This window comes from Bombina bombina, chromosome 2 (assembly GCF_027579735.1).
Source record: "Bombina bombina isolate aBomBom1 chromosome 2, aBomBom1.pri, whole genome shotgun sequence".
NCBI classification, from domain to species: domain Eukaryota; kingdom Metazoa; phylum Chordata; class Amphibia; order Anura; family Bombinatoridae; genus Bombina; species Bombina bombina.
Genome location: NC_069500.1, coordinates 861,559,403 through 861,581,220, shown reverse-complemented (window position 1 = coordinate 861,581,220; position 21,818 = coordinate 861,559,403). Strand labels below are relative to the sequence as shown.

Here is a 21,818-nt window from a genome sequence, read left to right as displayed (position 1 = left end):
CTGCCATTTCTTTTGCTGATGATGCAGCTGCATCAACTTTTTGGTTGGAATGTTTAGCGCAACAGGAAATGGATCCTGATTTGTTTAGCATTGTTCGCCTGCTTAAACATGCTAATCATTTTATCTGTGATGCCATTTTTGATATCGTCAAAATTGATGTTAAATCTATGTATTTAGCTATTTTAGCTAGAAGAGCTTTGTGGCTCAAAAATTAGAATGCTGGCATGGTTTCTAAGTCTAGATTACTATCTCTTTCTTTCCAAGGTAATAATTTATTTGGTTCTCAGTTGGATTTGATTATTTCAACTGTCACTGGGGGAAGGGAGTATTTTTTCAGGATAAAAGACCTAAGGGTAAATCTAAAGCTTCTAACCGTTTTTGCTCCTTTTGACAGAATAAGGAACAGAAAGCTAATCCTTCCCCCAAAGAATCTGGTTCCAATTGGAAACCTTCAAGTTGGAGTAAATCCAAAGCCAGCCCCCTAAGTCTGCATGAAGGTGCAGCCCTCATTCCAGCTCAGCTGGTAGGGGGCAGATTAAGATTCTTCCAAAACATTTGGGCAGATTCTTTCCAAAATCAATGGATTCAGAGTAAGACCTCTTGTGAGAAGATTTTTCTCTCTCACACATCCCAGCAAATCCAGTGAAGGCTCAGGCTTTTCTGAAGTGTGTTTCGGACCTGGAGATTTCAGGGGTAATCAACCCAGTTCCATTTCAGGAACAGGGTCTGGGGTTTTATTCAAATCTATTCATTGTCCCAAAGAAAGAAAATTCATTCAGGCCAGTTTTGGATCTGAAAATTTTGAATCGTTATGTAAGAGTGCCAACTTTAAAAATGGTGACTCTGACTATTCGGCCTTTTGTTCAGCAAGGGCATTATATGTCCACAATAGACTTACAGGATGCGTATCTTCATATTCAGATTCATCAAGACCACTATAAGTTTCTGAGATTCTCTTTTCTAGACAATAATTACCAATTTGTCGCTCTTCCCTTTGGCCTAATGACAGCTCCAAGAATCTTTTCAAAGGTTCTCGGTGCCCTACTCTCTGTAATCAGAGAACGGGGTATTGCGGCGTTTCCTTATTTGGACGATATCTTGCTACTAGCTCAGTCTTTACATTCTGCAGAATCTTGCACGAATCAACTAGTGTTGTTTCTTCAAAGACATGGTTGGAGGATCAATTTACCAAAAAGTTTCTTGATTCCTCAGACAAGGGTCACCTTTTTAGGTTTCCAGATAGATTCAGTGTCCATGACTCTGTCTCTAACAGACAAGAGACGATTAAAATTGGTTTCAGCTTGTTGGAACCTTCAGTCTCAATCATTCCCTTCAGTAGCTATGTGCATGGAAGTTTTAGGTCTCATGACTGCAGCATCGGTCGAGATCCCCTTTGCTTGTTTTCATCCGAGACCTCTCCAGCTTTGTATGCTAAACCAATGGTGCAGGGATTATACAAAGATATCACAATTAATATCCTTAAACCCCAATGTTCAACTCTCTCTGACTTGGTGGTTAGATCACCATTGTATAGTTCAAGGGGCCTCTTTTGTTCGTCCAACCTGGACTGTGATCACAACAGATCAGACAGTCTTTCAGGTTGAGGAGCTGTCTGGGGATCTCTGACAGCACAAGGGATTTGGATATCTTAAGAGGCGAGGTTACCAATCAATATTTTAGAACTCTGTGCTATTTTCAGGGCTCTTCAGGTTTGGCCTCTGTTGAAGAGAGAACCGTTCATTTGTTTTCAGACAGACAATATCACAACTGTGGCATATGTCAATCATCAGGGTGGGACTCACAGTCCCCAAGCTATGAAAGAAGTATCTTGGATACTTGCTTGGGCGGAATCCAGCTCCTTTCTAATTTCTGCAGATCATATCCCAGGTATAGACAATTGGGAAACGGATTATCTCAGCCGTCAGACTTTACATCCGGGGGAGTGGTCGCTCCATCCAGATGTGTTTTCTCAGATTGTTCAGATGTGGGGTCTTCCAGAAATAGATCTGATGGCTTCCCATCTAAACAAGAAACTACCCAGGTACCTGTCCTGGTCCAGGGATCTTCAGCCGGAAGCGGTGGATGCGTTAACATGTCCTTGTTGTTACCAACCTGCTTATATTTTTCCGCCTCTAGTTCTTTTTCCAAGAGTGATCTCCCAAATCATCATGCAACAATCATTTGTGTTGCTGGTAGCTCCAGCATGGCCTCACAGGTTTTGGTAAGCGGATCTTGTTAGGATATCCAGTTGCCAACCTTGGCCACTTCCATTAAGGCCATTAAGGTTTCAAGGACCGTTTTTCCATCAGGATCTCAAATCATTAAATTTGAAGGTATGGAAATTGAACGCCTAGTGCTCAGTAATAGAGGTTTCTCTGACTCAGTGATTAATACTATGATTCAGGCCTCGTAAATCTGTTTCTAGGAAGACTTATTATCAAGTTTGGAAGACTTATATTTCATGGTGTTCTTCTCATAAATTCTCCTGGCATTGTTTTAGAATTCCTAGAATTTTTACTGTTTCTTCAGAATGGGTTGGATAAGGGTTTGTCTGCAAGTTCCTTGAAGAGACAAATCTCTGCTCTTTCTGTTTTATTTCACAGAAAGATTGCTAAGCTTCCTGATATTCACTGTTTTGTACAGGCTTTGGTTCGTATCAAGCCTGTCATTGAATCAATCTCTCCTCCTTGGAGTCTTAATTTGGTTTTGAAGGCTTTACAGGCTCCTCCATTTGAGCCTATGCATTCTTTGGACATTAAGCTACTTTCTTGAAAAGTGTTGTTCCTTTTGGCCATGTCTTCTGCTAGAAGAATTTCCGAATTATCTGCTCTTTCTGGTTAATCTCCTTTTCTGATTTTCCATCAGGATAAGGCAGTTTTGCGGACTTCATTTAAATTTCTACCTAAGGTTGTGAATTCTAACAACATTAATAGAGAATTTGTTGTCCCTTCCTTGTGTCCTAATCCTAAGAATTCTTTGGAGAGATTCTTACATTCTTTGGATGTGGTAAGATCTTTGAAATATTATGTTGAAGCTACTAAAGATTTGAGGAAGACTTCTAGTCGATTTATTATCTTTTCTGGTTCTAGGAAAGGTCAGAAGAAGCCTTCTGCCATTTCCTTGGCATCTTGGTTAAAACTTTTGGTTCATCAGGGTCAGGCTCCGCCTCAGAAAATTACAGCTCATTCTACTAGATCAGTCTCCACTTTGTGAGCTTTTAAGAATGAAGCTTCAGTTGATCAGATTTGCAAAGCAGCAACTTGATCTTCTTTGCATACATTTACTAAATTCTACCGTTTTGATGCATTTGCTTCTTCGGAAGCAATTTTTGGTAGAAAAGTTTTTCAGGCAACTGTTTCAGTTTGATTCCTCTGCTTATGTTTGAGTTTTTTCTTTTCATTATGAGAATAAACTTATATTTTGTGTTGTGGATTTATTTTTTCATTGGAAAATGGCTGTTATTATTTTATCCCTCCCTCTCTAGTGACTCTCCTGTGGAGTTCCACATCTTGGGTATTGCTATCCCATAGGTCACTAGCTCATGGACTCTTGCCAATTACATGAAAGAAAACATAATTTATGTAAGAATTTACCTTATAAATTAATTTCTTTCATATTGGCAAGAGTCCATGAGACCCACCCTTTTTATGGTGGTTATGATTTTTTGAATAAAGCACAATTATTTCCAAATTCCTTTGTTGATGCTTTTTACTCCTTTCTTTATCACCCCACTACTTGGATATTCATTAAACTGAATTGTGGATGTGGTGAGGGGTGTATTTATAGGCATTTTGAGGTTTGGGAAACTTTGCCCCTCCTGGTAGGATTGTATATCCCATACGTCGCTAGCTCATGGACTCTTGCCAATATGAAAGAAATGAATTTATCAGGTAAGTTCTTACATAAATTGTTTTTTTCCATCTTGGTACTTCATATGACCCAAAACATATATTGAGTGAGATAGACCTAAAAGAGTCTGTTAAAGAAAAGCATCTCTCAGACTTTTTAATTTGCATATGCAAATTAATTTGAACTACTTAAAGGGACAGTCAACTCCAAAAATTTGTATTGTTTAGAAAGATAGATTACCCATTCCCCAGTTTTGCACAGCCAACACAGTTAGATTAATATACTTTTTACCTCTGTGATTACCTTGTATCTAAGACTGTTCTGACAGCCACCTTATCACATGACTTTGTATTTATCATCTATTGACTTGAATTTTAGCCAATTAGTTCTGTGTTGTGCACAACTCCAGGAGTGAGCACAATGTTATCTATATATTGTCCACCTGCGCTAGGCTGTAGTAGGCTGGGTGTAGTGGCTTTGAAACAGGCAGACATTTAGAGGTTTAAATGTTATAAAGTATAATAATATAACAATGTTGGTTGTGCAAATGTAAATACATTTCTTTCATGTAATTAGCAAGAGTCCATGAGCTAGTGACGTATGGGATATACATTCCTACCAGGAGGGGCAAAGTTTCCCAAACCTTAAAATGCCTATAAATACACCCCTCACCACACCCACAATTCAGTTTTTACAAACTTTGCCTCCTATGGAGGTGGTGAAGTAAGTTTGTGCTAGATTCTACGTTGATATGCGCTCCGCAGCAGGTTGGAGCCCGGTTTTCCTCTCAGCGTGCAGTAAATGTCAGAGGGATGTGAGGAGAGTATTGCCTGTTTGAATTCAATGATCTCCTTCTACGGGGTCTATTTCATAGGTTCTCTGTTATCGGTCGTAGAGATTCATCTCTTACCTCCCTTTTCAGATTGACGATATACTCTTATATATATATATACCATTACCTCTGCTGATTTTCGTTTCAGTACTGGTTTGGCTTTCTACAAACATGTAGATGAGTGTCCTGGGGTAAGTAAGTCTTATTTTCTGTGACACTCTAAGCTATGGTTGGGCACTTTTTTAATAAAGTTCTAAATATATGTATTCAAACATTTATTTGCCTTGACTCAGGATGTTCAACATTCCTTATTTTCAGACAGTCGGTTTCATATTTGGGATAATGCACTTGAATTAAATATTTTTCTTACCTTAAAAATTTGACTTTTTTCCCTGTGGGCTGTTAGGCTCGCGGGGGCTGAAAATGCTTCATTTTATTGCGTCATTCTTGGCGCAGACTTTTTTGGCGCAAAAAATCTTTTCTGTTTCCGGCGTCATACGTGTCGCCGGAAGTTGCGTAATTTTTTGACGTTCTTTTGCGCCAAAAATGTCGGCGTTCCGGACGTGGCGTCATTTTTGGCGCCAAAAGCATTTAGGCGCCAAATAATGTGGGCGTCTTATTTGGCGCTAAAAAAATATGGGCGTCGCTTTTGTCTCCACATTATTTAAGTCTCATTTTTTCTTTGCTTCTGGTTGCTAGAAGCTTGTTCCTTGGCATTTTTTCCCATTCCTGAAACTGTCATTTAAGGAATTTGATCAATTTTGCTTTATATGTTGTTTCTCCAACATAGGTGTGTCCGGTCCACGGCGTCATCCTTACTTGTGGGATATTCTCTTCCCCAACAGGAAATGGCAAAGAGTCCCAGCAAAGCTGGTCACAGGATCCCTCCTAGGCTCCGCCCACCCCAGTCATTCTCTTTGCCGTTGCACAGGCAACATCTCCACGGAGATGGTTAAGAGTTTTTTGGTGTTTCAAAGAAGGAACGTTTGTTACACAATTTGGACGTAGTCCGTGCTCTAAAATTCTATTTAGAGGCTACTAAAGATTTCAGACAAACATCTTCCTTGTTTGTTGTTTATTCTGGTAAAAGGAGAGGTCAAAAAGCGACTTCTACCTCTCTTTCCTTTTGGCTTAAAAGCATTATCCGATTGGCTTATGAGACTGCCGGACGACAGCCTCCTGAAAGAATCACAGCTCACTCCACTAGGGCTGTGGCTTCCACATGGGCCTTCAAGAACGAGGCTTCTGTTGACCAGATATGTAAGGCAGCGACTTGGTCTTCACTGCACACTTTTGCCAAATTTTACAAATTTGATACTTTTGCTTCTTCGGAGGCTATTTTTGGGAGAAAGGTTTTGCAAGCCGTGGTGCCTTCCATTTAGGTGACCTGATTTGCTCCCTCCCTTCATCCGTGTCCTAAAGCTTTGGTATTGGTTCCCACAAGTAAGGATGACGCCGTGGACCGGACACACCTATGTTGGAGAAAACAGAATTTATGCTTACCTGATAAATTACTTTCTCCAACGGTGTGTCCGGTCCACGGCCCGCCCTGGTTTTTTAATCAGGTCTGATGAATTATTTTCTCTAACTACAGTCACCACGGTATCATATGGTTTCTCCTATATATATTTCTTCCTGTCCGTCGGTCGAATGACTGGGGTGGGCGGAGCCTAGGAGGGATCATGTGACCAGCTTTGCTGGGACTCTTTGCCATTTCCTGTTGGGGAAGAGAATATCCCACAAGTAAGGATGACGCCGTGGACCGGACACACCGTTGGAGAAAGTAATTTATCAGGTAAGCATAAATTCTGTTTTTTTCTCTTACATATTGCAAGATGTCTCACGTTGCATCTGAGTCAGAAGATACTTCAGGAAAATCGCTGTCTGGTGCTGGAACTACCAAAGCTAAGTGTATCTGCTGTAAACTTTTAGTAGCTGTTCCTCCAGCTGTTGTTTGTATTAATTGTCATGACAAACTTGTTAATGCAGATAATATTTCCTTTAGTAATGTACCATTACCTGTTGCAGTTCCATCAACATCTAATGTTCAGAATGTTCCTGATAACATAAGAGATTTTGTTTCTGAATCCATCAAGAAGGCTATGTCTGTTATTCCTCCTCCTAGTAAACATAAAAATTCTTTTAAAACTTCTCTTTATACAGATGAATTTTTAAATGAACATCATCATTCTGATTCTAATGACTCTTCTGGTTCAGAGGATTCTGTCTCAGAGGTTGATGCTGATAAATCTTCATATTTATTTAAAATGGAATTTATTCGTTCTTTACTTAAAGAAGTACTAATTGCTTTAGAAATTGAGGATTCTGGTCCTCTTGATACTAAATCTAAACGTTTAGATAAGGTCTTTAAATCTCCTGTGGTTATTCCAGAAGTTTTTCCTGTTCCTGGTGCTATTTCTGAAGTAATTTCCAGAGAATGGAATAATTTGGGTAATTCATTTACTCCTTCTAAACGTTTTAAGCAATTATATCCTGTGCTGTCTGACAGATTAGAATTTTGGGACAAAATCCCTAAAGTTGATGGGGCTATTTCTACCCTTGCTAAACGTACTACTATTCCTACATCAGATGGTACTTCGTTTAAGGATCCTTTAGATAGGAAAATTGAATCCTTTCTAAGAAAAGCTTATCTGTGTTCAGGTAATCTTCTTAGACCTGCTATATCATTGGCTGATGTTGCTGCAGCTTCAACTTTTTGGTTGGAAACTTTAGCGCAACAAGTAACAGATCATGATTCTCATAATATTATTATTCTTCTTCAACATGCTAATAATTTTATCTGTGATGCCATTTTTGATATTATTAGAGTTGATGTCAGGTTTATGTCTCTAGCTATTTTAGCTAGAAGAGCTTTATGGCTTAAAACTTGGAATGCTGATATGTCTTCTAAATCGACTCTACTTTCCATTTCTTTCCAGGGTAACAAATTATTTGGTTCTCAGTTGGATTCTATTATCTCAACTGTTACTGGTGGGAAAGGAACTTTTTTACCACAGGATAAAAAATCTAAGGGTAAAAACAGGGCTAATAATCGTTTTCGTTCCTTTCGTTTCAACAAAGAACAAAAACCTGATCCTTCATCCTCAGGAGCAGTTTCAGTTTGGAAACCATCTCCAGTCTGGAATAAATCCAAGCCTTCTAGAAAAGCAAAGCCAGCTTCTAAGTCCACATGAAGGTGCGGCCCTCATTCCAGCTCAGCTGGTAGGGGGCAGGTTACGTTTTTTCAAAGAAATTTGGATCAATTCTGTTCACAATCTTTGGATTCAGAACATTGTTTCAGAAGGGTACAGAATTGGTTTCAAGATAAGACCTCCTGCAAAGAGATTTTTTCTTTCCCGTGTTCCAGTAAATCCAGTGAAAGCTCAAGCATTTCTGAAATGTGTTTCAGATCTAGAGTTGGCTGGAGTAATTATGCCAGTTCCAGTTCTGGAACAGGGGCTGGGGTTTTATTCGAATCTCTTCATTGTACCAAAGAAGGAGAATTCCTTCAGACCAGTTCTGGATCTAAAGATATTGAATCGTTATGTAAGGATACCAACGTTTAAAATGGTAACTGTAAGGACTATCTTGCCTTTTGTTCAGCAAGGGCATTATATGTCCACAATAGATTTACAGGATGCATATCTGCATATTCCGATTCATCCAGATCATTATCAGTTCCTGAGATTCTCTTTTCTGGACAAGCATTACCAGTTTGTGGCTCTGCCGTTTGGCCTAGCTACAGCTCCAAGAATTTTTACAAAGGTTCTCGGTGCCCTTCTGTCTGTAATCAGAGAACAGGGTATTGTGGTATTTCCTTATTTGGACGATATCTTGGTACTTGCTCAGTCTTTACATTTAGCAGAATCTCATACGAATCGACTTGTGTTGTTTCTTCAAGATCATGGTTGGAGGATCAATTCACTAAAAAGTTCATTGATTCCTCAGACAAGGGTAACCTTTCTGGGTTTCCAGATAGATTCAGTGTCCATGACTCTGTCTTTGACAGACAAGAGACGTCTAAAATTGATTTCAGCTTGTCGAAACCTTCAGTCACAATCATTCCCTTCGGTAGCCTTATGCATGGAAATTCTAGGTCTTATGACTGCTGCATCGGACGCGATCCCCTTTGCTCGTTTTCACATGCGACCTCTTCAGCTCTGTATGCTGAATCAATGGTGCAGGGATTACACAAAGATATCTCAATTAATATCTTTAAAACCGATTGTACGACACTCTCTAACGTGGTGGACAGATCACCATCGTTTAATTCAGGGGGCTTCTTTTGTTCTTCCGACCTGGACTGTAATTTCAACAGATGCAAGTCTTACAGGTTGGGGAGCTGTGTGGGGATCTCTGACGGCACAAGGAGTTTGGGAATCTCAGGAGGTGAGATTACCGATCAATATTTTGGAACTCCGTGCAATTTTCAGAGCTCTTCAGTCTTGGCCTCTTCTGAAGAGAGAATCGTTCATTTGTTTTCAGACAGACAATGTCACAACTGTGGCATACATCAATCATCAAGGAGGGACTCACAGTCCTCTGGCCATGAAAGAAGTATCTCGAATTCTGGTTTGGGCGGAATCCAGCTCCTGTCTAATCTCTGCGGTTCATATCCCAGGTATAGACAATTGGGAAGCGGATTATCTCAGTCGCCAAACGTTGCATCCGGGCGAATGGTCTCTTCACCCAGAGGTTTTTCTTCAGATTGTTCAAATGTGGGAGCTTCCAGAAATAGATCTGATGGCGTCTCATCTAAACAAGAAACTTCCCAGGTATCTGTCCAGATCCCGGGATCCTCAGGCGGAAGCAGTGGATGCATTATCACTTCCTTGGAAGTATCATCCTGCCTATATCTTTCCGCCTCTAGTTCTTCTTCCAAGAGTAATCTCCAAGATTCTGAAGGAATGCTCGTTTGTTCTGCTGGTAGCTCCGGCATGGCCTCACAGGTTTTGGTATGCGGATCTTGTCCGGATGGCCTCTTGCCATCCGTGGACTCTTCCGCTAAGACCAGACCTTCTGTCGCAAGGTCCTTTTTTCCATCAGGATCTCAAATCCTTAAATTTAAAGGTATGGAGATTGAACGCTTGATTCTTGGTCAAAGAGGTTTCTCTGACTCTGTGATTAATACTATGTTACAGGCTTGTAAATCTGTATCTAGAGAGAGATATTATAGAGTCTGGAAAACTTATATTTCTTGGTGTCTTTCTCATCATTTTTCTTGGCATTCTTTTAGAATTCCGAGAATTTTACAGTTTCTTCAGGATGGTTTAGATAAAGGTTTATCCGCAAGTTCTTTGAAAGGACAAATCTCTGCTCTTTCTGTTCTTTTTCACAGAAAGATTGCTAATCTTCCTGATATTCATTGTTTCTTTCATGTAATTAACAAGAGTCCATGAGCTAGTGACGTATGGGATATACATTCCTACCAGGAGGGGCAAAGTTTCCCAAACCTTAAAATGCCTATAAATACACCCCTCACCACACCCACAAATCAGTTTTACAAACTTTGCCTCCAAGGGAGGTGGTGAAGTAAGTTTGTGCTAGATTCTACGTTGATATGCGCTCCGCAGCAAATTGGAGCCCGGTTTTCCTCTCAGCGTGCAGTGAATGTCAGAGGGATGTGAGGAGAGTATTGCCTATTGAATGCAGTGATCTCCTTCTACGGGGTCTATTTCATAAGGTTCTCTGTTATCGGTCGTAGAGATTCATCTCTTACCTCCCTTTTCAGATCGACGATATACTCTTATATTTACCATTTCCTCTACTGATTCTCGTTTCAGTACTGGTTTGGCTTTCTACAAACATGTAGATGAGTGTCCTGGGGTAAGTAAGTCTTATTTTCTGTGACACTCTAAGCTATGGTTGGGCACTTTATTTATAAAGTTCTAAATATATGTATTCAAACATTTATTTGCCTTGACTCAGAATGTTCAACTTTCCTTATTTCCAGACAGTCAGTTTCATATTTGGGATTATGCTTTAAATTATCATATTTTGTCTTACCTCAAAAATTTGACTTTTTTCCCTGTGGGCTGTTAGGCTCGCGGGGGCTGAAAATGCTTCATTTTATTGCGTCATTTTTGGCGCGGATTTTTTTGGCGCAAAAATTCATTTCCGTTTCCGGCGTCATACGTGTCGCCGGAAGTTGCGTCATTTTTTGACGTTATTTTGCGCCAAAAATATCGGCGTTCCGGATGTGGCGTCATTTTTGGCGCCAAAAGCATTTAGGCGCCAAATAATGTGGGCGTCTTATTTGGCGCCAAAAAATATGGGCGTCGCTTTTGTCTCCACATTATTTCAGTCTCATTTTCATTTGCTTCTGGTTGCTAGAAGCTTGATGTTTGGCATTTTTTTCCCATTCCTGAAACTGTCTTATAAGGAATTTGATTTATTTTGCTTTATATGTTGTTTTTTCTCTTACATATTGCAAGATGTCTCACGTTGCATCTGAGCCAGAAGATACTACAGGAAAACCACTGCCTGCTGGATCTACCAAAGCTAAGTGTATCTGCTGTAAACTTTTGGTAGCTATTTCTCCAGCTGTTGTTTGTAATATTGTCATGACAAACTTGTTAAAGCAGATAATATTTCCTTTAGTGATGTACCATTGCCTGTTGCAGTTCCCTCAACATCTAAGGTGCAGAATGTTCCTGATAACATAAGAGATTTTGTTTCTGAATCCATAAAGAAGGCTTTGTCTGTTATTTCTCCTTCTAGTAAACGTAAAAAGTCTTTTAAATCTTCTCTCTCTATAGATGAATTTTTAAATGAACACCATCATTCTGATTCTTTGGACTCTTCTAGTTCAGAGGATTCTGTCTCAGAGATTGATGCTGATAGATCTTCATATTTATTTAAGATGGAATTTATTCGCTCTTTACTTAAAGAAGTACTAATTGCTTTAGAAATAGAGGATTCTAGTCCTCTTGATACTAATTCTATACGTTTGGATAAGGTTTTTAAAGCTCCTGCGGTTATTCCAGAAGTCTTTCCTGTTCCTAATGCTATTTCTGCAGTAATTGCTAAGGAATGGGATAAATTGGGTAATTCATTTACTCCTTCTAAACGTTTTAAGCAATTATATCCTGTTCCGCCTGACAGGTTAGAATTTTGGGACAAAATCCCTAAAGTTGATGGGGCTATTTCTACCCTTGCTAAACGTACTACCATTCCTACGTCAGATGGTACCTCGTTTAAGGATCCTTTAGATAGAAAAATTGAATCTTTTCTAAGAAAAGCTTATCTATGTTCAGGTAATCTTCTTAGACCTGCTATATCATTGGCTGATGTTGCTGCAGCTTCAACTTTTTGGTTGGAAACTCTAGCGCAACAAGTAACAAATCGTGATTCTCATGATATTATTATTCTTCTCCAGCATGCTAATAATTTCATCTGTGATGCCATTTTTGATATTATTAGAGTTGATGTTAGATTTATGTCTCTGGCTATCTTAGCCAGAAGAGCTTTATGGCTTAAGAATTGGAATGCTGATATGGCTTCTAAATCAACTCTACTTTCCATTTCTTTCCAGGGAAACAAATTATTTGGTTCTCAGTTGGATTCTATTATTTCAACTGTTACTGGTGGGAAAGGAACTTTTTTACCACAGGATAAAAAGTCTAAAGGTAAAAACAGGGCTAACAATCGTTTTCGTTCCTTTCGTTTCAACAAAGAACAAAAGCCTGATCCTTCGTCCTCAGGAGCAGTTTCAGTTTGGAAACCATCTCCAGTCTGGAATAAATCCAAGCCTGCTAGAAAGGCAAAGCCTGCTTCTAAGTTCACATGAAGGTACGGCCCTCATTCCAGTTCAGCTGGTAGGGGGCAGGTTACGTTTTTTCAAAGAAATTTGGATCAAATCTGTTCACAATCTTTGGATTCAGAACATTGTTTCAGAAGGGTACAGAATTGGTTTCAAGATGAGACCTCCTGCAAAGAGATTTTTTCTTTCCCATGTCCCAGTAAATCCAGTGAAAGCTCAAGCATTTCTGAATTGTGTTTCAGATCTAGAGTTGGCTGGAGTAATTATGTCAGTTCCAGTTCCGGAACAGGGGATGGGGTTTTATTCAAATCTCTTCATTGTACCAAAGAAGGAGAATTCCTTCAGACCAGTTCTGGATCTAAAATTATTGAATCGTTATGTAAGGATACCAACGTTCAAGATGGTAACTGTAAGGACTATATTGCCTTTTGTTCAGCAAGGGAATTATATGTCCACAATAGATTTACAGGATGCATATCTGCATATTCCGATTCATCCAGATCATTATCAGTTCCTGAGATTCTCTTTTCTAGACAAGCATTACCAATTTGTGGCTCTACCGTTTGGCCTTGCTACAGCTCCAAGAATTTTCACAAAGATTCTCGGTGCCCTTCTGTCTGTAATCAGAGAACAGGGTATTGTGGTATTTCCTTATTTGGACGATATCTTGGTACTTGCTCCGTCTTTACATTTAGCAGAGTCTCATACGAATCGACTTGTGTTGTTTCTTCAAGATCATGGTTGGAGGATCAATTTACCAAAAAGTTCTTTGATTCCTCAAACAAGGGTAACCTTTCTGGGTTTCCAGATAGATTCAGTGTCCATGACTCTGTCTTTAACAGACAAGAGACGTCTAAAATTGATTACAGCTTGTCGAAACCTTCAGTCACAATCATTCCCTTCGGTAGCCTTATGCATGGAAATTCTAGGTCTTATGACTGCTGCATCGGACGCGATCCCCTTTGCTCGTTTTCACATGCGACCTCTTCAGCTCTGTATGCTGAACCAATGGTGCAGGGATTACACGAAGATATCTCAATTAATATCTTTAAAACCGATTGTTCGACACTCTCTAACGTGGTGGACAAATCACCATCGTTTAATTCAGGGGGCTTCTTTTGTTCTTCCGACCTGGACTGTAATTTCAACAGATGCAAGTCTCACAGGTTGGGGAGCTGTGTGGGGATCTCTGACGGCACAAGGAGTTTGGGAATCTCAGGAGGTGAGATTACCGATCAATATTTTGGAACTCCGTGCAATTTTCAGAGCTCTTCAGTTTTGGCCTCTTCTGAAGAGAGAATCGTTCATTTGTTTTCAGACAGACAATGTCACAACTGTGGCATACATCAATCATCAAGGAGGGACTCACAGTCCTCTGGCTATGAAAGAAGTATCTCGAATTTTGGTTTGGGCGGAATCCAGCTCCTGTCTAATCTCTGCGGTTCATATCCCAGGTGTAGACAATTGGGAAGCGGATTATCTCAGTCGCCAAACGTTGCATCCGGGCGAATGGTCTCTTCACCCAGAGGTATTTCTTCAGATTGTTCAATTGTGGGGGCTCCCAGAGATAGATCTGATGGCCTCTCATCTAAACAAGAAACTTCCCAGGTATCTGTCCAGATCCCGGGATCCTCAGGCGGAGGCAGTGGATGCATTATCACTTCCTTGGAAGTATCATCCTGCCTATATCTTTCCGCCTCTAGTTCTTCTTCCAAGAGTAATCTCCAAGATTCTGAGGGAATGCTCGTTTGTTCTGCTAATAGCTCCGGCATGGCCTCACAGGTTTTGGTATGCGGATCTTGTCCGGATGGCATCTTGCCAGCCATGGACTCTTCCGTTAAGACCAGACCTTCTGTCACAAGGTCCTTTTTTCCATCCGGATCTGAAATCCTTAAATTTAAAGGTATGGAGATTGAACGCTTGATTCTTGGTCATAGAGGTTTCTCTGACTCCGTGATTAATACTATGTTACAGGCTCGTAAATCTGTATCTCGAGAGATATATTATAGAGTCTGGAAGACTTATATTTCATGGTGTCTTTCTCATCATTTTTCTTGGCATTCTTTTAGAATACCGAGAATTTTACAATTTCTTCAGGATGGTTTGGATAAGGGTTTGTCCGCAAGTTCTTTGAAAGGACAAATCTCTGCTCTTTCTGTTCTTTTTCACAGAAAGATTGCTATTCTTCCTGATATTCATTGTTTTGTACAAGCTTTGGTTCGTATAAAACCTGTCATTAAGTCAATTTCTCCTCCTTGGAGTTTGAATTTGGTTCTGGGAGCTCTTCAAGCTCCTCCGTTTGAACCTATGCATTCATTGGACATTAAATTACTTTCTTGGAAAGTTTTGTTCCTTTTGGCCATCTCTTCTGCTAGAAGAGTTTCTGAATTATCTGCTCTTTCGTGTGAGTCTCCTTTTCTGATTTTTCATCAGGATAAGGCGGTGTTGCGAACTTCTTTTGAATTTTTACCTAAAGTTGTGAATTCCAACAACATTAGTAGAGAAATTGTGGTTCCTTCATTATGTCCTAATCCTAAGAATTCTAAGGAGAAATCATTGCATTCTTTGGATGTTGTTAGAGCTTTGAAATATTATGTTGAAGCTACGAAATCTTTCCGTAAGACTTCTAGTCTATTTGTTATCTTTTCCGGTTCTAGGAAAGGCCAGAAAGCTTCTGCCATTTCTTTGGCATCTTGGTTGAAATCTTTAATTCATCTTGCCTATGTTGAGTCGGGTAAAATTCCGCCTCAAAGAATTACAGCTCATTCTACTAGGTCAGTATCTACTTCCTGGGCGTTTAGGAATGAAGCTTCGGTTGACCAGATCTGCAAAGCAGCAACTTGGTCTTCTTTGCATACTTTTACTAAATTCTACCATTTTGATGTATTTTCTTCTTCTGAAGCAGTTTTTGGTAGAAAAGTTCTTCAGGCAGCGGTTTCAGTTTGAATCTTCTGCTTATGTTTTTTGTTAAACTTTATTTTGGGTGTGGATTATTTTCAGCAGGAATTGGCTGTCTTTATTTTATCCCTCCCTCTCTAGTGACTCTTGTGTGGAAAGATCCACATCTTGGGTAGTCATTATCCCATACGTCACTAGCTCATGGACTCTTGTTAATTACATGAAAGAAAACATAATTTATGTAAGAACTTACCTGATAAATTCATTTCTTTCATATTAACAAGAGTCCATGAGGCCCACCCTTTTTTGTGGTGGTTATGATTTTTTTGTATAAAGCACAATTATTCCAATTCCTTATTTTATATGCTTCGCACTTTTTCTTATCACCCCACTTCTTGGCTATTCGTTAAACTGATTTGTGGGTGTGGTGAGGGGTGTATTTATAGGCATTTTAAGGTTTGGGAAACTTTGCCCCTCCTGGTAGGAATGTATATCCCATACGTCACTAGCTCATGGACTCTTGTTAATATGAAAGAAATGAATTTATCAGGTAAGTTCTTACATAAATTATGTTTTTGTACAAGCTTTGGTTCGTATAAAACCTGTCATTAAGTCAATTTCTCCTCCTTGGAGTTTGAATTTGGTTCTGGGGGCTCTTCAAGCTCTTCCTTTTGAACCCATGCATTCATTGGACATTAAATTACTTTCTTGGAAAGTTTTGTTCCTTTTGGCGATCTCTTCTGCCAGAAGAGTCTCTGAATTATCCGCTCTTTCTTGTGAGTCTCCTTTTCTGATTTTTCATCAGGATAAGGCGGTGTTGCGAACTTCTTTTGAATTTTTACCTAAGGTTGTGAATTCCAACAACATTAGTAGAGAAATTGTGGTTCCCTCATTATGTCCTAATCCTAAGAATTCTAAGGAGAAATCGTTGCATTCTTTGGATGTTGTTAGAGCTTTGAAATATTATGTTGAAGCTACTAAGTCTTTCCGAAAGACTTCTAGTCTATTTGTTATCTTTTCCGGTTCTAGAAAAGGCCAGAAAGCTTCTGCCATTTCTTTGGCATCTTGGTTGAAATCTTTAATTCATCATGCCTATGTCGAGTCGGGTAAAACTCCGCCTCAAAGGATTACAGCTCATTCTACTAGGTCAGTTTCTACTTCCTGGGCGTTTAGGAATAAAGCTTCGGTTGACCAGATTTGCAAAGCAGCAACTTGGTCCTCTTTGCATACTTTTACTAAATTCTACCATTTTGATGTATTTTCTTCTTCTGAAGCAGTTTTTGGTAGAAAAGTACTTCAGGCAGCGGTTTCAGTTTGAATCTTCTGTTTATGTTTTTCATTAAACTTTATTTTGGGTGTGGATTATTTTCAGCAGGAATTGGCTGTCTTTATTTTATCCCTCCCTCTCTAGTGACTCTTGCGTGGAAAGATCCACATCTTGGGTAGTCATTATCCCATACGTCACTAGCTCATGGACTCTTGCTAATTACATGAAAGAAAACATAATTTATGTAAGAACTTACCTGATAAATTAATTTCTTTCATATTAGCAAGAGTCCATGAGGCCCGCCCTTTTTTGTGGTGGTTATGATTTTTTTGTATAAAGCACAATTATTCCAATTCCTTATTTTATATGCTTTCGCACATTTTTCTTATCACCCCACTTCTTGGCTATTCGTTAAACTGAATTGTGGGTGTGGTGAGGGGTGTATTTATAGGCATTTTAAGGTTTGGGAAACTTTGCCCCTCCTGGTAGGAATGTATATCCCATACGTCACTAGCTCATGGACTCTTGCTAATATGAAAGAAATGAATTTATCAGGTAAGTTCTTACATAAATTATGTTTTTCTATCTTTTAAAAGGGACAGAACCTCCCCCCCCAAAAAAAAATTTAAAATTTTTTTTTTAAAAAAAATCATGATTTGGATAGAACATACACTATTAAAAAAAACTTTCCTATTTACTTCTATTTTCACATTTGCTTCATTCTCTTGTTATCCTTTACTGAAGGAACAGCATTGCACTACTTGCAGCTTGCTGAACACAAGAGACTCTGAAATGTGTGCAGGTTCCAATCAGCAACTAGCTCCCACTATTGTAGGATATGTGCTTATTCGTTTTCAACAAGGGATACCAAGAGAACAATTTAAGTGCCTTAAAATGACATCTGTCTAAATGAAAGTCAAAATTAAACTTGCATGATTCAAACAATAACAATTGTGGTGTTAATTCTCCTAAAGTAGAATGAAGCAGATATATAATTTATATTAACTCCACATAGCACTGCAGCTTGTACTTTTGTACTTGGCTGGTCTGACTGGTGGTCACTTGGTAAGCATGCTGTTTGTGGATCACCTTCTTTAGAGCTGACTACAACAGTGCGACTCTTGGCAGGGCCCTCTACCCGTCTGATCCCTATAAATGTTTCCTTGTATTCTGTGGAATCTGTTGGCGCTCCACAAATAACCAATAATAATAAACACTGACCACCAAATAACTAAAAATAGTACAAGGTAGTAGTTTGCTGGCTGTATGACCACTAAGTGACCTATGTTGTGGGATACTGGCATAGTGGCCACTAAGTGAGCTATGTTATTGTGGGATGCTGGCTGAGAGACCACCAAGTGATTCAGATAATTGGGAAGTGAGTGGTATTCACTATGTGACCCAGTGTTCAGCAGAATGACTGCTGCCTATTGAGTGACCAGAATCCACTGATTGGCCTGTGCGACCATGGGAACCACTAGTGATCTTTTGGTTACTGGTGATCATTTTGTGACCACTGAAAGACTGATGACTTTTCAGTGACCAGTGGAATGACTGAGCACCAGACACAAATGTTTTGTGGGTAACAAGCCATGTCATAACCATGCCATAGAACAAGCTATTGAGCTAGTTGTTCGTTCCTCTTTGTATGCATTTGAATAATGACCCTGGGGAGGTCTCTCTAAGGGTAATAGGGGAAACCAGACGTGGACTCCTTGCCTTGCCCAGTGAAGCTTAGAGGAATATAGCTGCACCTCACTGACGAGGCCCATAGGAGGCCCGAAACGATCGTCTAGGGTTGTCATGTTCCTTGTTCAAGGGAGAGTTGCCTGGTATTTTGGGGCTGGACTGACCTTACTTGGCGGGATCAGACTGATATGCTTCAGGAAAGTTTTCCTTTGTGAAAAGCAGACCTGGGCTAAAAGTGGCTGCTCCTAGTTGGTGATTCACTATAGAACAAGCTATTGAGCTACTTTTTCGTTCTTGGTAGAGCGCTTCTCTCTTTGTATGCATAACCAGCCATGTCAGTCACGTTGTTTTTACTCAGTTTAAACAATTCAATAAACAGTTAAACGTTAAGCTACCTAATTAACCGTTTCACTGCTGGGAATAAGTGTGCTGCGCAGCTGCAATTAGTGCCCTTCTAATTACCAAAAATCAATGGCAAAGCCATATATGTCTACTATTTCTGAACAAAGAAGGTTTTTATTTGTGTCATGATTGCACAAGCTGTTTGTAAATAATTTCAGTGAGGAACCTAAAGTTTGTTGAAACACTAGATTCACCAAGCTTAAGTAGTTCAACCTCCACCTAAAACGGATTACTGCTTATTCTACCAGGTCAGTTACTTTCTTGAGCTTTTAAGAATGGGGGGGTTAGTTGACCAAATTTGCAAGCAGCTACTTGGAGTTCTTTGCATACTTTTACTAAATTTTACCATATATATCCTGCCCTTTTTTGGATTTTGTGGAAAAAGATGTTCTTCTATACCGCCCTTATGTTTCATTACTCGTGGACTCCACAGCTTAGGTATTTGTTCCCAGGAGTGATGGATCATGTACTCTAACCACCTGTATGGAAGAAAACATAATATATGCTTACCTGATAAATTAATTTCTTTCATGGTGGTTAGAGTCCATGGTTATGTTGGTTTATTTTTTTGTTTGCAAAACTTTTCCCTGCTCCTTTATTTTTTGCTCTTATTACTTTTTCCTACCTCTTTTGCTTGGTTATGCGTTAAACTAAGGTGCCAGTGAGGTGGGAGGGGTTTTATAGAGCTATTGGGATTGTGAATATTTGCCAGGGAAGACTAATTCCTAGGTGTAATGGATTGTGGACTCTCACCACCATGAAAGAAATTATCACGTAAGCATACAAAAAATGTATAATTTTTTTTCTACATTTTACAATAATTTCTTAATTCTGTAAATAGCTAGTTCAAACTGTTAATGTTCCTTTAATTTAATAGAACCTGAACAGTATAACGTGGTTTATTCGTTGAACAAGTATTAATTGCACTCTCTGGTTTGAAAACATTTTCTCATAAAAAAAATTATTGTAAAACTTTGGGGGTTGTCATTATTCTTTGTCAACTTAAGTTTTTAAGTTGAAAGACGGTAGAAGTGAAATATTGTTTTTATTAATGTGCTTAGGGACTGTTTTTTTCACACTACTATGTTTTTGATCAGGTGCCAAGGAATCAGACAAAACTGACTTTAATGCTGGAAAAATTAGGTATGAAGTATGACGGGCGTCTGCATAGTGGCCTGGACGACTCTAAGAACATTGCCCGGATTGCTGCTCGTATGCTTCAAGATGGCTGCGAACTTCGTGTCAATGAAAGGATTCATGCAGGACAGCTTATGAGTGTTTGCAGCTCTTTGACATTTGAAGGGGCCCCCATGCCTCAAAATCCAAGCTTCAGAAAATAATTTTTTTATTTTGGAATAGATACGATTTTTTTTTTGATTTTTTTTAAAGCACCTTTAAAATTCTGGTTTTAAATACCTAATCATAACTAGTGAGGTAAATAGCAACACTTTGTATGCTGTATGATTTTAAACGTTTTCCTTATTAGCTCTGATGTTTCAATTTGGAAACAAAATGCATAAACTTTTTATTAGTATTTTTGTTGTTTCTTATGTGAACAAATTATAAAGTTATTAAAATATTTACATTTTTAAGATCATTTTTTAATTAAAGTTTGTGAACAATTAATTTTGTAACCAAATAATTTTATCATAATACAATTAGGAGGAGGAGGGATTGAGGTTCCACTGCAACAATGAATTCAGTTGCAGTGAGTTATATGTAGCAAAATGAGGCGTTTACCATGAAAAGTATAAATATGTAGCAACATTTTGGTGTATATTAAAGGAATAGTCTAGTCAAAATTAAACGTCCATGATTGAGATTGTCTCAGAACCTGCAGTAGCGGACCTACTCAACACAGAGCCTCGGGGCAAGATTTTTTTTTTACATGAAGCAAAAGTAACTCAGTATAAAGCAAATGTCTAAATATAGCAAGCACTACCCCTGCTGAACCAAATGTGGGCTGCTCCCTAAGCTTACATTCTTGCTTTTTCAAATAAAGATACCAAGAGAACGAAGAAAAATTGATAATAGGGGTAAATTAGAAAGTTGCTTAAAATTGCATGCTCTATCTGAATCAAGAAAGTAATTTTGACTAGACTATCCCCTTAAAGGGACAGTCTAGTATAAATTAAACTTTTATTATTCAGATAGGACTTTTAATTTTAATCAACTTTCCAATTTACTTTTATCATCAAATTTGCTTTTTTCTCTTAATATTCTTAGTTTAAACTAAACATAGGTAGGCTCATATGCTAATTTCTAAGCCTTTGAGGGCTGCCTCTTATCACATGCTTTTTAAATCTCTTTTCAACACAAAGAGACAGAAAGTACACGTGGGCCATATAGATAACACTGTGTTCAGGAACAGGGGGTTATTTAAGATTTAGCACAAAGCAATGCTAAACAATAGATAATGAACAGTGACAGTCATGTGATCAGGGGGCTGGAAGAAGGTTCCTAGATACAAGGTAATCACAGAGGTATAAAGTATATTAATATAACTGTGTTGTTTATGCAAAACTGGGGAATGGGTAATAAAGGGATGATCTATATTTTAAAACAATAACAATTCTATGGTAGACTGTCCCTTTAAACTTAAAAAAAAAAAATCACAACAGAACTACTTCACATCACAGATGAAAAAAATGGCTACTCTTAAAGCTTTAATTCTCTCCTGAATATCCTAAATACTTCTTTTGCCTGAGTAGTAAAAAAATTCTTCACATGTGGCATAATAATTTAATTATTGCATATAGAGTACATTCTGTTGACTTTATGAATTAAATAATAATCTCCTTTGAGTCAGGATTTGCCTTGGGAACTTCATTGCAATATTACAATGTCATTTTTGCACTTCACTACATAAAAAAAGAATTACCGAAATATGGATTTCTTTCTCTCTTGGAGTGGAAGAAACTATTCTGTTTCTATTTCAAAGTTCCTTATAAATGGTATTTCTTTCCATAAGGCAGGGAGAGTCCACAACTTTATTCCTTACTGTTGGGAAATACAACACCTGGCCACCAGGAGGAGGCAAAGACACCCCAGCCAAAGGCTTAAATGTCCCTTCCACTTCCCCTATCCCCCCAGTCATTCTTTGCCTTTTGTCACTACAG

The 21,818-nt window shown here is 38.8% G+C and overlaps 1 protein-coding gene across 1 annotated transcript in view; it reads left to right on the top strand.

Annotated features, from left to right (window-relative positions):
• The window catches only part of ERI1 (exoribonuclease 1), a 268,488-nt gene extending 248,192 nt beyond the window's left edge, over positions 1-20,296 (top strand). Inside the window, exon 6 of the mRNA XM_053703189.1 lies at positions 19,797-20,296. Coding sequence (XP_053559164.1) covers positions 19,797-20,039 — 243 coding nt within the window. The 3' untranslated portion in view covers positions 20,040-20,296. The remainder of the gene's footprint in view (positions 1-19,796) is intronic.
• Positions 20,297-21,818: the final 1,522 nt, after the last annotated feature.